Source organism: Miscanthus floridulus, chromosome 2 (assembly GCF_019320115.1).
Source record: "Miscanthus floridulus cultivar M001 chromosome 2, ASM1932011v1, whole genome shotgun sequence".
NCBI lineage: Eukaryota > Viridiplantae > Streptophyta > Magnoliopsida > Poales > Poaceae > Miscanthus > Miscanthus floridulus.
The window spans coordinates 52,273,976-52,286,862 of record NC_089581.1 but is presented as its reverse complement, the minus strand read 5'-3'; the positions used below and the strand labels follow the sequence as shown (position 1 = coordinate 52,286,862).

The 12,887-nt window shown below is 43.9% G+C and overlaps 1 protein-coding gene across 1 annotated transcript; it reads left to right on the top strand.

Annotated features, from left to right (window-relative positions):
• The first annotated feature begins 3,443 nt into the window (after window positions 1-3,443).
• LOC136538787 (methionine aminopeptidase 1A-like) lies at window positions 3,444-8,954 on the top strand. Its single transcript, XM_066530744.1, has 17 exons — window positions 3,444-3,607; window positions 3,698-3,771; window positions 4,144-4,194; window positions 4,609-4,764; window positions 5,516-5,591; window positions 5,722-5,769; window positions 5,855-5,899; window positions 5,995-6,094; window positions 6,379-6,430; window positions 6,515-6,556; window positions 7,351-7,412; window positions 7,495-7,593; window positions 7,756-7,829; window positions 7,920-7,989; window positions 8,124-8,189; window positions 8,306-8,394; window positions 8,580-8,954. The coding sequence occupies exons 2-17, from the start codon at window positions 3,707-3,709 to the stop codon at window positions 8,658-8,660; spliced, it is 1,176 nt and encodes a 391-aa protein (XP_066386841.1). The 5' UTR covers window positions 3,444-3,607; window positions 3,698-3,706; the 3' UTR covers window positions 8,661-8,954.
• The last annotated feature ends 3,933 nt before the right edge of the window (window positions 8,955-12,887 follow it).

The window sequence follows — 12,887 nt, the reverse complement described above, 5'->3', positions numbered from 1 at the left end:
AGAAGGACCCGACGTCTTGGAGGGCTTCTTCTTCTCATTTCTCCTCTTTTCCCCTCCACGGTTACCCTTGCTTTCCCTTGACCTATAAAAGAGAAAGCAGGGCGTCCCATAAGAGGCATCGCAACACATCGCATCAATTCGGACTCGAACCCATTAAACCCCGAATCGATCAGAACACACGAGCACACAGCCGGGAAGCGACTGAGCTCTCAGCATCCGTTCACTTCTCTCACCAAAGACTAGGGATCTGTCCCTCTCTCGACCATTTGTAACCCTTACTGTAAACTTTCAGTGCTAGTAACACGAGTAGCAACAACGAACTGGATGTAGGGACATTCTGTCCGAACCAGTATAAATATTATGTCCTCTTAGCACACCATCCGAGCTAGACACGCAATATTAGAAATTTACTAGTCGGTGGCAACTCGAAATACCGATAATATTATGCTCCGAGTTGACCGCATTTAGAGGGAGGGGGCACATGTTTCGATTCAGTAATAAGGTGAGTCTCAATGGAGTGTTTCATCTCCCAGTTTTGAAGGCTTAATACGTTGGAAACAACGTAGATGAGTTTTATCCCCATAAAACTCATTTTATCCCATGAAACTTTTATCACCCCTCTCTACATCTATTACATGTTAGGTTAGCTCATTTAATATCATGAAACTCCCGTTGAGACTGGTACAGTGAAATCAACTCTGCTCCTACTTTGTAACATCATATGGCACATGGATAATGATGGTTCTGCTCCGCGGAATCACGGCAGGCCGCACCGATATATGGACCGAGCAAGCAGCGGCAAACGCCAGGCGGCAGGTGCCTCCCGGCGGCCCGCGCGCGGATGGGTGGCCACGGTCAGTCGCACAGGAGGGTGACTTTCCACGCGATCCCGCGGCTGACTGCGCCGCGCCGCGCAGCCGCAGCGTGCGCTCACGCCGGCCGGGTGCGGGCATTTACTAGCTTTGCTAGGACCAAGAAAGGCTGGCAGCGGCCGGCGAGCCCCGGTTGGGGAGCCCAAATCTCCCATTCCTCCCCTTCCCTTTCCTATTTTTATCTCTGCGTTGTCTGCGTGTGACTGCGGCTGCGTGCGCCTGTGCCAGTGTGCCCTCCCTCCCTCTCCCTGCGGATGGATGTCTGTATGCGCATAGCGCGCATCTCTGTCCATTCAATCCGTTGAAGCGACCGAGGAGGGAGGGGGTCGGAGACGGAGGCCTTGCTGCGCGCGGCTGCAGCCACTGACGGCATTCACGCCGCGCGCAGGCGCGTAGCGCTGATGATGCCGCCGCTGCCGATACGCTCGCTCGCGTAGTCATACCCACCAGGCCACCACCAGCCGTAAAGGTGCCGCGCAGGAGGCATGCGTGCGTACCCCAGCACCGCGGCGTTAGGATCTGTGTTAGATGCCTTTTAAAAGAACAAATCAAGGTGGTCGATTTGAACCGACGGTAAAACTATAGAAATAAATCCTCCATGGAAAGCACTCAGCAGCAGTCATCAGTCAAACTGTTGCAAGCAGTGAAACAGGATGAGTCCCTATATTGTCGCTGCATGCATATATGAGCTCTTAACGGTCTTGTTTGCAATTATAGATAAATAATTGCTGGAAGGAGCGAGCTATCAGCCTGTTCGGTTTGGACTGAAACGATCGTATACGATTATGGATTATTACTACTGACTGGTTTAATATGAGAGAAAAATACTATTCTAGCTAGAAATTTACGATCGTTTACGATCAAACGAACAGGCTTTATATAAACGAACAGGCTTTATATACGCTGACCTACTCTGTGTCAGAAAGTCATCGACGGGCGTATGGCACGTCTCATGCGTCGAGTACAGACAACAAAGGGGAGCAAACACAAGGAAAGCAACTCCCCGTATGTAGCCCCATGCTCGTCGACATGGTCGCAGCGGCGGCACTTTGTATGGATCGGGTGCCGACAGATCATTGACGGTCATAACCTTAGGTCGTTTCAAATGTAGAATCTCCACGTGAGGATGTTAATTTTCGTACATACGTACATGTATATCAGAGACCACAGATTCATCAGAGTTATCACCAAACCGAGAGCGAATGCCGAATGGGCTCTCTGATTAAGCTCCTGCATCACAAGAAGAGCTTCTCCCCTTCTCATCTTGCAGGGATCAAATGAGTAATGCACGTGACAGACTGACAGTAGCCTTTTGCCACACACGTAGGGATGAAAGCGAGAACAGGACCGGATATCATTTTCTCGAAAAAAAAAAACGGATTTGGGAAGGCATCCAGGAAAATTCGGTAAATCCAAGATCGAAATTGGTTAGAGTGATTTATCGACCGAATTAGCGGATCCCGTATTTATTCCGGAAAACTCCGACGAAAAATTTCCGTTTTTAAGGCCTACAAAGTCTCAAGTCTGCAAACGGCTCAACCCACCCAGCCAAGACTCAACTGCCCCGCCTAGTTGCCCACCGCCCCTTCAGTCTGCTTTATAGCTCACATGCGCACCCACCAGCGATTCGCTTGGTGAGGTGGGACTAAATGCACCAGCTGCCGGCTGGCCTCTGTGCATCGGAAGAGAGGAGGCAAGGAGCTGACGAGTCATGCATGCGGCCCATCATTCCGTGCTTGGCCCAGGAATTCACGCATGGAGCAGCGAGGTTTGGCCCTTTGTTCATTTTTCTTTTCCATTTTCTTGTTTTGGTAGTTCTATAGTTTTCTTTGCATAAATATTCTGACGAGCTCACTGTTTGCTATTGTTTGCATATGGATTATGCATGGTTGCTATTGTTGCATCGAGCTCACTGTTTCAAGTGGTTACATATATCGATGTTCCCGTTTTATGTTACTGCTTCCCGATCGTAATCGACACGTACTCGTTCGAAATATTCCGTTCCCGATATCCCGTAATACCGGATTCGTTTTCCCGTCCGGCCTTCCCGTTCCCGGCCAAAAAATACAAGAGCGAGAATGGTTAAGACATTTTCCCGACCGTTCCCGACCATTTTCATCCCTACACACACCACAGGGACCCCACGCCGGCCTCTAGACAGTTTAAACAGTCAAAAGCAATGTATCCCAGCCATTCTAAGAATATATATGGGCCGCTTCAGAAGAGCATGATGGGCTTCTTGTTTCAGAACAGCTTGAGAAGCATGGGCCCCTTCAGAAGAACATGATGACTTGATGAGCTTCTTGTTTCAGAACAGGCCTGTAAAGCATGGGCCCCTTCTGAAAAGCATGATGGGCTTCTTGAGAACATTCATGTAATTGTGGCTGACGATTTGTCAGCAAATGTGAATTGAGCACACCCAGGTTCAAACAAAAAAAAAATCGGTTAAGAATCTATCAGAATTATAAACTTCTTCGTAACCGATTTTACAGAATATAGCCGTGTCTGACAGGACACAGCCCACCTAAACTAAAACCCATCCGCCCGGATCGACTCACAGCACGGCAGCGAGCAAACATCCCCGCGCACGACTTTCCTTCCGCCGTCTCCCCTGAAAACCCGGCAGGCTCAGCCCGTCCCCTCCGCCCCTCGGCTGACTCGTCCACCTTCTTTTTCCTCTTTTCCCCTCGTGTCCGCCGCCCGCGCCGCCGGAACCCTAGCCTCCACCGCCACAGGTGAGTCGGACGGGACTCTTCTGTGCTGTTCTCCGCGCCCTTCCCGCCCGGTCTAGCAGTCTACTGATCCATCCAGTTGGCGTGGTGCAGGCAATCGAGATGGAGAAAGGAGCCTCGGAGGCGTCGCCCCCCTGCGCTCGCTGCGGCAAGCCCGCTCAGCTCCAGTGCGTTTTTCTCTCCTCCCTGGAACATATCGCTTCTGGCTTGGCACATATCGCTTCCTGTCTCCACCAGTGATCTGCTGTCGAGTTTTACCCGCTGCGTTTTGCTTCGAAGCCCTACACCTGTCCATCTAGTAATAGGAATTGACGCTTGACAGCTTTGTTGTGATGCTATTTAGTATAAGTTGTAGAAATTGGGTCTTTTATCTCTCATTTGCTTGTAGTTAGAACATTGAAGCAGAACCTGGGTGGCTCTGATTGTTCATTGCTGTGATATACGGCTGCAAAAGCAGAGTTATAGTTTGGAAAGTAGCACGCAGTAGACATGTTGGTTTCTTTAAGTCATTGCTTATGCTCTGTTGTTTTGATTTTCAGATGCCCCAAGTGTGCTGAACTTAAGCTACCCCGTGAGAACGCAGCTTTCTGGTCAGTGGCAAGCTCCTCTCTTTCTCGTTTTACTGCATTGGAACATCATGATAGTAGGAAGCTCTCAGGATGAATGGGTATCAGCTAGATTTATTGTTTTAACATCACAGAGCATAAAACCTTATACATATTTTAAAGGTTCATGTATCATTTAGGTATGGCCTTATGTGTAAACTTTATCATCAATGAGTATGAAGTTAGTAAATATCTGTAGACACCTTTATTAGTGGGGGTGTTATTTTTTCATATCCTTGTTCTTTTGATTTTTAAAGGAAACACATCTTTTTATATCAAAGCATGCATTGGAAGTGCTGGCACACCAGTGCAGGGTAGAATTATGTTTCATGTGTGCTCCTTCACCTTTTTGAACTAGTGAAAGCGTTAAATTCTTTTGTGTCCTCAAATCATTTGCAGCACACAGGATTGTTTTAGGGCAGCATGGAGCTCTCACAAATCTGTTCACCCAAAGCCTGGTGCACTGGCATCCCAGCAGTCTCCAGAAGGTTGGAAATATTGCGTGAGAAAAGGGCGGGGACGTGCATTGGAACTTCCTCGTTTTGATTGGACAGGGTAAGATACTATTACCACATTTGTGATTCCTTTGTTGGATCTGTTGTTCAATATATGTAGCATTCCATTTGCCTCTGGAATTGCTGGAGAAGTTATTAAATATTGACAATTACTCAAATTCAATCAAATACAAAAAGAACAAGAACAACAACAAAACTTTCTAGTTTCTAGTCCCAAGCAAGTTTGGGTAGGCTAGGTCTGAAATCCAACATGAGCCACCACAAAAAATGGTAGTGACAACTCAAATTTGAATATTCCAAATTTATATTAAGTTTCAGCTGGTTGACTTCCTACCTTCTTAAATAAATGCTGGTATCTTCTGACACAACCTTTGTGGAACACTAAGGATAACCCTGCCACAACCATGCCGAAGGTTTAGAGCAGCAAATGAGCTATGAAAAAGTTAACTATCGATAGTGAATCTAACATATATGTGCAGTGAACCAATGTCTTTTGGATAGCCACAATAGGTTTTTTGACTCAGTTATGCACTGTGCATGTATGAAGCACTTCATTAACTGCGCATTTGAGAGTTCCAGTATATTTGAGCAACAAAGTGGCTTCATGGATGCTGTAAACATGGTGTTGAACATTTCTTTCCATTCACAGTTTCACACCAAAATAGAGTATTGAAAAATTGAAAATTTTGAACATAAATGCACCTTTATTCTTTGCTAATAATCTAGGGTGGGAGGAATGAGCTATTTGGGTAGTACCTTTCTCACATTTATTGAATGATTATGTCTTTCAGTCCATTGAGACCATATCCAATATCAAAGATGCGTGTGGTGCCAGATGAAATTGAGAAGCCTGATTGGGCGCTTGATGTAAGTTCCTGTTGTTTTAAGTGTCTCTTCCTTCACAGTATGCATGCGGTGTCGTCTCATCATTCCACTTGAAGTGATATCTCTTGCAATATGCTCTTTCAAATCTCCTTGACATTGTAATACTTTTTAGGGAATTCCCAAGATAGAACCAGATAGTGATTTGCAGAAAAGAGTAGAGGTAAAATCCTTCAGAGGTTTTTGAGTATCACATATGTTCCATGAACAAATATCTGGTGATTATTGCTTTCTTTGTGCCTCTGTAGATTAAGACCCCTGAACTCATAGAAAGGATGAGAGAAATATGTCGAGTAAGTTCCCAGCATGTGTAAATGAGTGCTTAGTTCTGACATTATAGTTTCACTTTCCTAATGTTTTCTGCTTTATCTCGTACTATCATTTATAGATTGCAAGAGAGGTTTTAGATGCAGCTGCTCGTGTAATTAAACCAGGAATTACAACAGATGAAATTGATAGAGTCGTCCATGAAGAGACAATTGCTAGAGGTGAGATCAACCTCCTTTAAGAATTACAACAACAACAACAACAACAACAACAAAGCCTTTAAGTCCCAAACAAGTTGGGGTAGGCTAGAGTTGAAACCCAACAGAAGCAATCAAGGTTCAGGCACGATCAACCTCCTTTAAGAATTAAATGCAACAAATTGAACTCCAGTTGATTGAATGAACTTGTGATCACTACAACTTTTTTAAGAAAAAAATATTATTTGTGTCTTGATCATGCCTATTCGATTCTCTTATTGATCATAACTTTCATTCTTGATCCTCAGGTGGATACCCATCTCCATTAAATTACCATTTCTTCCCCAAGTCATGTTGCACGTAGGTTGTCTTTGTTTTAATAGTTATTGGTATCAGTTCTAGGAGACTAAAGGTATTGCTCACATTGTTGTCACTTGTACTCAGGTCTGTCAACGAAGTCATTTGCCATGGAATTCCAGATGCCAGGTCCTACTTGAATTTGCACATTAAATTGATCATTCATTTGTCTAGTGATAATGACCTCTTCAATGCCTTTCTTGAGTGTTGCTTTGGCCATTGTGGACTTACATGTATAAATAATATCTTTCTACATTTACTTACATGCATAAAGATTTATTTTTATATTTACTTACATGTATTACAATTATTTATCTTTCTTGAGTTCTATTTGTATGGTTGCACCTGATAGAATTTGAAATAATATGTTCAAATACATTGCATAGACCCATTCAAATTTCAAAGTAATTACCATGGAAACAAGTCAGGAGCTGTTTAGTCTGTTAACAGCACACTTTTAGTTTGTCCTACAAGTAGGTTCTTGGCTTGATACCATCTGATTCACAATACTTGTTTTAGAGTTGGGCACAAGAATTAGGGAGGAGGTAAAATGACCATCTCACCCACAATTAGTGTTCTCTAAAGTGTGCATGCATGGATAAAGGAGTTAGTTAAATTAGGGAAGTGTACAAACTGGAAAATAGGCTAAAGTTGCCTTGACGTTGTAGAGCAACAAGTATTTTGAATGAAGATAATAAAAAGAAGTTAAAACAAGTATTTTGAACTGGAGGCAGTAAGTAGGTTGGTAGTAGATTTTTTATTTGCAAATACCAGATTCTGATTTTCTAGTTTCATGTTGGGCACAAGTAAAGCTTTTGTTTGTTTATTGCACCTTAATAATATTTTCGCTATCGTTAACTTTTGTCCAAGTTAGTATATTTTATTACAATTAGTTTTGATAATTATCTCTTTTCTTTTAACAGGAAACTTGAGGATGGTGACATTGTAAATGTTGATGTAACTGTATACTATAAAGGTGTTCATGGTAAAGCCTCCTCTGCCTGATATGATGTTTAACTGCTGAAATGTACTATGGTCTATTTTTAATTAGCATGTCTCAACATCAGGTGATTTGAATGAGACATATTTTGTTGGAAATGTCGATGAAGCTTCCAAACAGCTTGTGCGTTGCACCTATGAGTGCTTGGAGAAAGCTATTGCATTAGGTGACATTCTTTTGTAATTTGACCTTGCTGTATATATGCCTAAACTTCTAAGCAAAAACAAAAGGATTTCCTTTGTTTAATCCTTATTACATTTTTCTAAGACCATCAGGTCATACTTGGAAAGGATATATGACATTTGAACTTAAACATATTCATGTGCAGTTAAACCTGGAGTTCGGTTCCGAGAGGTCGGAGAAGTCATAAACAGACATGCTTCGATGTCAGGTTTATCTGTGGTTAGTAATGGATTGGTATAGAATTAATATTTTAGTTGCTACCTCGATTGTATGTTTGTATCCATGCCATTGAGATTATCTTTCCTTCAGGTGAAATCTTATTGTGGCCATGGCATAGGGGAACTGTTTCACTGCGCCCCAAACATTCCTCATTATTCAAGTATGTTTCTTGCAACTATTTCTTATTTATATTTCTTCTATTATAGTGCAGTAAATACAGCACTACTGTGCAAGCTATGTCATAAGGGTTCACAGTGAATTGAGCTGGAGGTATGCTGGCCTTATTTAATGCAGGAAACAAGGCTGTTGGTATCATGAAAGCTGGGCAGACATTTACAATTGAACCAATGATCAATGCAGGCAAGTTTATGTACTATATAGCTCCGTCAAATCCCATATCTTATGATGTGCAGTTCAAAAATGTTTCCAAACACCTGAGCGTTAATCAGTACTGTAAAAATGTTCATATTCTGTAGGGGTTTGGAATGACCGTCTGTGGCCTGACGATTGGACTGCAGTGACTGCAGATGGTAAACGGAGTGCTCAATTTGAACATACGCTTTTGGTGAGTATTTTGAGTGTCTTAGAGGATCAATTCTGGAAGCTGTTTATCATGCAGATGATTTCGTTGTGCAAGAAAGAACAAATACGTCACGTGCAAGTGCAATGCTATTAATTCTGTGGGTCTGACAAAATTTAAAGAGAGCTTTTACCCCTTCAACCTGTTATATATGATGTTCTATGCCCCAGGTGACAGAGACAGGATGTGAAGTTTTGACGGCACGGTTACCCTCATCACCGGACGTTTTTCCATGGTTGAAGAAGCCGTGATGGGGCACTCCATGAACAGCAACAAGAAAGTGATACTGATACACTGGGTCAGCAAAAAATTTGTTTACTCTTCATCAGTCGGTCAAAGCTGAAATTTTCAAATTTTCCAGACCAGAAAGTGATAAGCATGCTACAGCTGAACAGTCGCAACAATTGTCTATCCTGCGGAATTATTTCTGGGAGTGTGTATTGTTTGAGTCGGTTTTCTCGACGTTTGGCTTCTTGAGATGTGTCACCAATATGATTATGCAATCAAAGTTTACTTTTGATTTCAGAGAACATAATTTCCATCAATTTGAGTGTGTAATTTTTATTGAATTGAAAACCCACAACCGCCGCAGCACCTGATGATTGATGGGGAATGTTGCCATCCGCGTCTTCTAAAAACTTGGCAAAGACTTGTGTAGCATTACATCCAAAGCAAACTGCAGGAATTTGGGAACTTTTTCTTCCAACTGCAGGATAAAGAAAAGGCTTATTGAAAGCTGGCTGTCTGGAATGTGCCTGTAGCACGTGTATTTCTAAAGATAGTTTCAGTTAGAACTAAGTGTGCCGCTGTGTTATCGCTTGCCCAAGGGCTCAGCAGGGATGAAAACAGATCAAATGCGAAAAGATTATACGGTTATAGAAATTTGTAGTCGTTTTTTCTTGAGCTAGGTAGGGATGTAAACAGATCAAATGTGAAGAGATATATACGGATATAGATATTTATAGTTATTTGTTCTCTTGAATTTAAAATTGAATTTAAATACGGATGTTGTTTGGTGTGTCGGTTGAAGTAGTTCAAGCGAACAGGGCACACAATACTATTAAAACAAGTACTATATATATGTACAAATATCCAACTTTGGATATCTATACTCATATCTAGTAGTATATCATACAACGAATATTTGGATATGGACCAAATTGAAATGGGCATTGAATATCTAGGCTTAAATATGGACAGGCGGGTGGGAATATCCGCCCCATGTTTCATATTAGAGCATCTCCAAAATCTTTTCTTAAACTCATTATCTAAATTCTCATTTGAGAGCCATCTAAATAAAAATAACCCTTTATATCTTTTCACCCTTCAACATTTTCTTTATATCTTGTGCATATTTTGGAGAGCCAGCCTCGTTCTCCATCTTTGCCTAGCGAAAACCATAAATAGAGGATGACAATATTTGAAGATCTAATTGAAAAAGCTATTAGAGAGGTTTTTAACACCAAAATCTCTATTCCTACCAATACGGAAGGATATAAAGAGTCTCTTAAATTTGCTCTTATGGCTTAGAACTAGAGCGTTTGATATTCTGATTTTAATTAATACATCATATCGTCGAACAAGGAGATTGGAGGAAACATTACATCAATACAACAAGCCCTACAAGAAATTATGCTTCTATGGAATGCCCTAGTTTTTTTTTCCTGAATCTCAACGCAAACACTTGTATATAAGCACGTGCATTCATCCCTATAAACACATACAAACACACTTCTCTATGAGCATTTTCGAGAGACCGAGCCGACAGATCTAAGATTGATGAAGTAATCATAGCGTCTTGTTGTTGATGTGCCGCACTTCAGAGAGATCAAACCGGTAGATCCAAGATTGACGAAGTTATCATATGTGTTCTATTGTTGACAAACACATTACTAACATTGAAAAAATTGTGCCATTAAATTCTAAAACAATTCAAAAAAAAACACCCATATCAAGTCTAGTGCTCAGGTGAGCAAGTTTCATCTATTACTTGTGTAACGCCCTCGGTGTTACCCTATACAATCTTTTGCTAAAACACTGCATAGCATCATATTTATGTGTAAATACATGTGATATAGGGTGTAAATCAATGTACGTAAAGTAAAACGACCAACGGAAATGCGTAATGCCAGGTCGTTCGTGACCAATACAATTTTCAAGAACGGATGTTCGCGAATTTTTATTGAACGAAAATGCTATAGAACGTATATATGGAATTTTAGTAAAGTTAGAAGTACACACCGTGTAGGTGACGATGAAATACCTACGGTCGAGAAATGAATTCACCAACTAGCATACCTAGTAGCTTGGAAATCGAATGTGACGCGAATCCGATCGAGACTTAGTCGAATTTCTAAGGCTGAAAATGGTTTGAAAAAACTGAGTTTGGCAATTTTTGTAAGGAATTTGGGTTAAGCAGTGGTATGATGTTTTAGCTTGGTTTGGTAGCCCCATGTGTCCTCTTGATCATCATGAAGTGGGTTTAGGTCGAGAGACAACCTTGTGGTGGGTTTAGAGGCTTTAAAATTCGTGCTCAGCATGCTCTCGGTGGGTTCGCCGGCAATGCGCGGTCACCACGCGCGGTCCCAGCGTCACCGTGCCGGCCTTGCCATCGCTAGCTGGCCGAGGCCGCCCTGGCTGGGCTACGGCCTGGCTAGGCTGGCCGCTGTGCATGCCTCTGGCTGCTACCCCCTCCACGGCCGCCACCGCGCTGCTGTCTCTTTCTCCCCCTTACGCCGCGGCCCCACCTAGTCGTTGCCATCGTCCCGATGGGGTGCTGCTCGCCCGAGGCCGAGACACCTCCCCCATGTGCACCTGTCCGCCGTCGGTCACGTCCTGCCGAGGCAGCACAGTGCCCCTCTGCCCGGGTATCTGCCGCTGCTGCGCGCACCCGCTGCACCGTCACGTGGCCTGGCCGCCATCGTCTTCAGAGTCAAGGCACTGCGGTCGCATGAGTCATGCTGGCCTCATACACACACGTGTAGCCAGCATCCATCATACCGTTGACCTCTTCTATTTAGTGGCAAGCGCCACGCCGCGCTCCCCAATCACAGTCGCCTTGAATGGCGTCGCACAGGCCGACCGAGCCATGCCACGGCCAGCTCACAGAGCTTGGCCCAATCCATGTAATTGCACACGCCAGAAGCTTGAATTGGAGCCTAGCTACATGCCAAGCCTACCCACTGCTACAGTCGTACGGTGTCGGGCTTCAATTTGAAGTTTCCCCGCCATCGACCACCTTAAGACCGAACGACGACGTCCACCTAATTGGCCTCACACCGTCCACCTCCGTCCAATTAACCGTGAATCCAACTAGCACTGGTGGTTAGCTCGCGATTGGAGTCGACCCGACGAGCTTTCATCCTTTAGTGAGGTACTGCGGAGCATTTTCCTCGCGGCGGTCCACCATGGGTGTCGGGGTGGGTGCTTGGCTAGGGCGTCGTTCCTTGCTCCTTTGTCTCAATTGAGCGGTGCTTTAGCGTCTCCTTGACTTGGTTGCCTCTCCTGTGAAACAGTTTCACCAAGGGTGTAGCGAGTCACCGAGAACATCGTCGTCGCGCTTGCCGTGAACCAGAGCAACCCCGCACACGTGGCCAACCACCTTACCGAGCCTCATGACTTCGTCCAGGCCATCCTACACGTCTCTGGTGAGGCCCTCCTACTCCTACGGTAGATGATTGAATTGGTTAAGGCCTAGGCTTGCCAGAGCGCGTGGCCGCCATCGGCGAACGCGGTGTAGATGTTGTGTCCGTGGCTGGCTCATTTGGGAGTATAACTGGTATATCTATGACCTCTAGAATGTTATCAGTACTCTAGGCATGGAGGCTAGGTAGTGATGGTAGCACCAGGCTAGACGTTTTCGCCGGTGTCAGTGTCACTGTGGCCAAACCCTGCCATGGTGCATGGCCACGCCTCTGTGCGGCACCAATCATGGTGTTTTATACGTCTATCAACTACGCTTTTGAAGAGTGTCACGGTGGTGATGGTTGCTGCCGAGGAGGTCCGTGCTCATCGGCGTTTGGCTGGAGATGCCACGATCTCTAATAAGATCCGGCTAGGGACTTTAAAATGGGAATTCGAAGTAAGTCGGGGGGGTTTAAGTGAGAGCGTCAGAGAGAGAGAGAGTGAAATAGTAGAAAGGACTACGGGTCCATTTAGTTAAAAGCCGAGGGCTCTTTTGCATAAGCGTCGGAGTGCACGTGGGTCTCCCCGCCATGGGCCATTGTCGCGCGTGGGCCGAGCCACGATGGGCCACGCTGGGCTGTTCACCTTTTTTTCTTTTCTAATAAATTAGTAATGCTTTTCTGTTTTAATTTTTGAGCCAAACTTGTATAATTAATATCAATTAGGATAGATGTCCAAAAAATGTGAAATGAATTGTGTTCAGTTTCTAAAAATGTGATCTATCCGTTGGAGTAGTTAGTTTACAATTATCTATGAGAATATTAGATTCATTAATTCATTTAGAAAAGCTTAGC

Excerpts from the sequence above, each read along its gene's own strand:
- LOC136538787 (XM_066530744.1), top strand. The coding sequence starts at position 3,707 with ATGGAGAAAGGAGCCTCGGAGGCGTCGCCCCCCTGCGCTCGCTGCGGC. Across the intron at positions 5,900-5,994 it reads GGATGAGAGAAATATGTCGA|ATTGCAAGAGAGGTTTTAGA; the intron begins GTAAGTTCCCAG and ends TATCATTTATAG. Across the intron at positions 8,395-8,579 it reads AATTTGAACATACGCTTTTG|GTGACAGAGACAGGATGTGA; the intron begins GTGAGTATTTTG and ends TCTATGCCCCAG.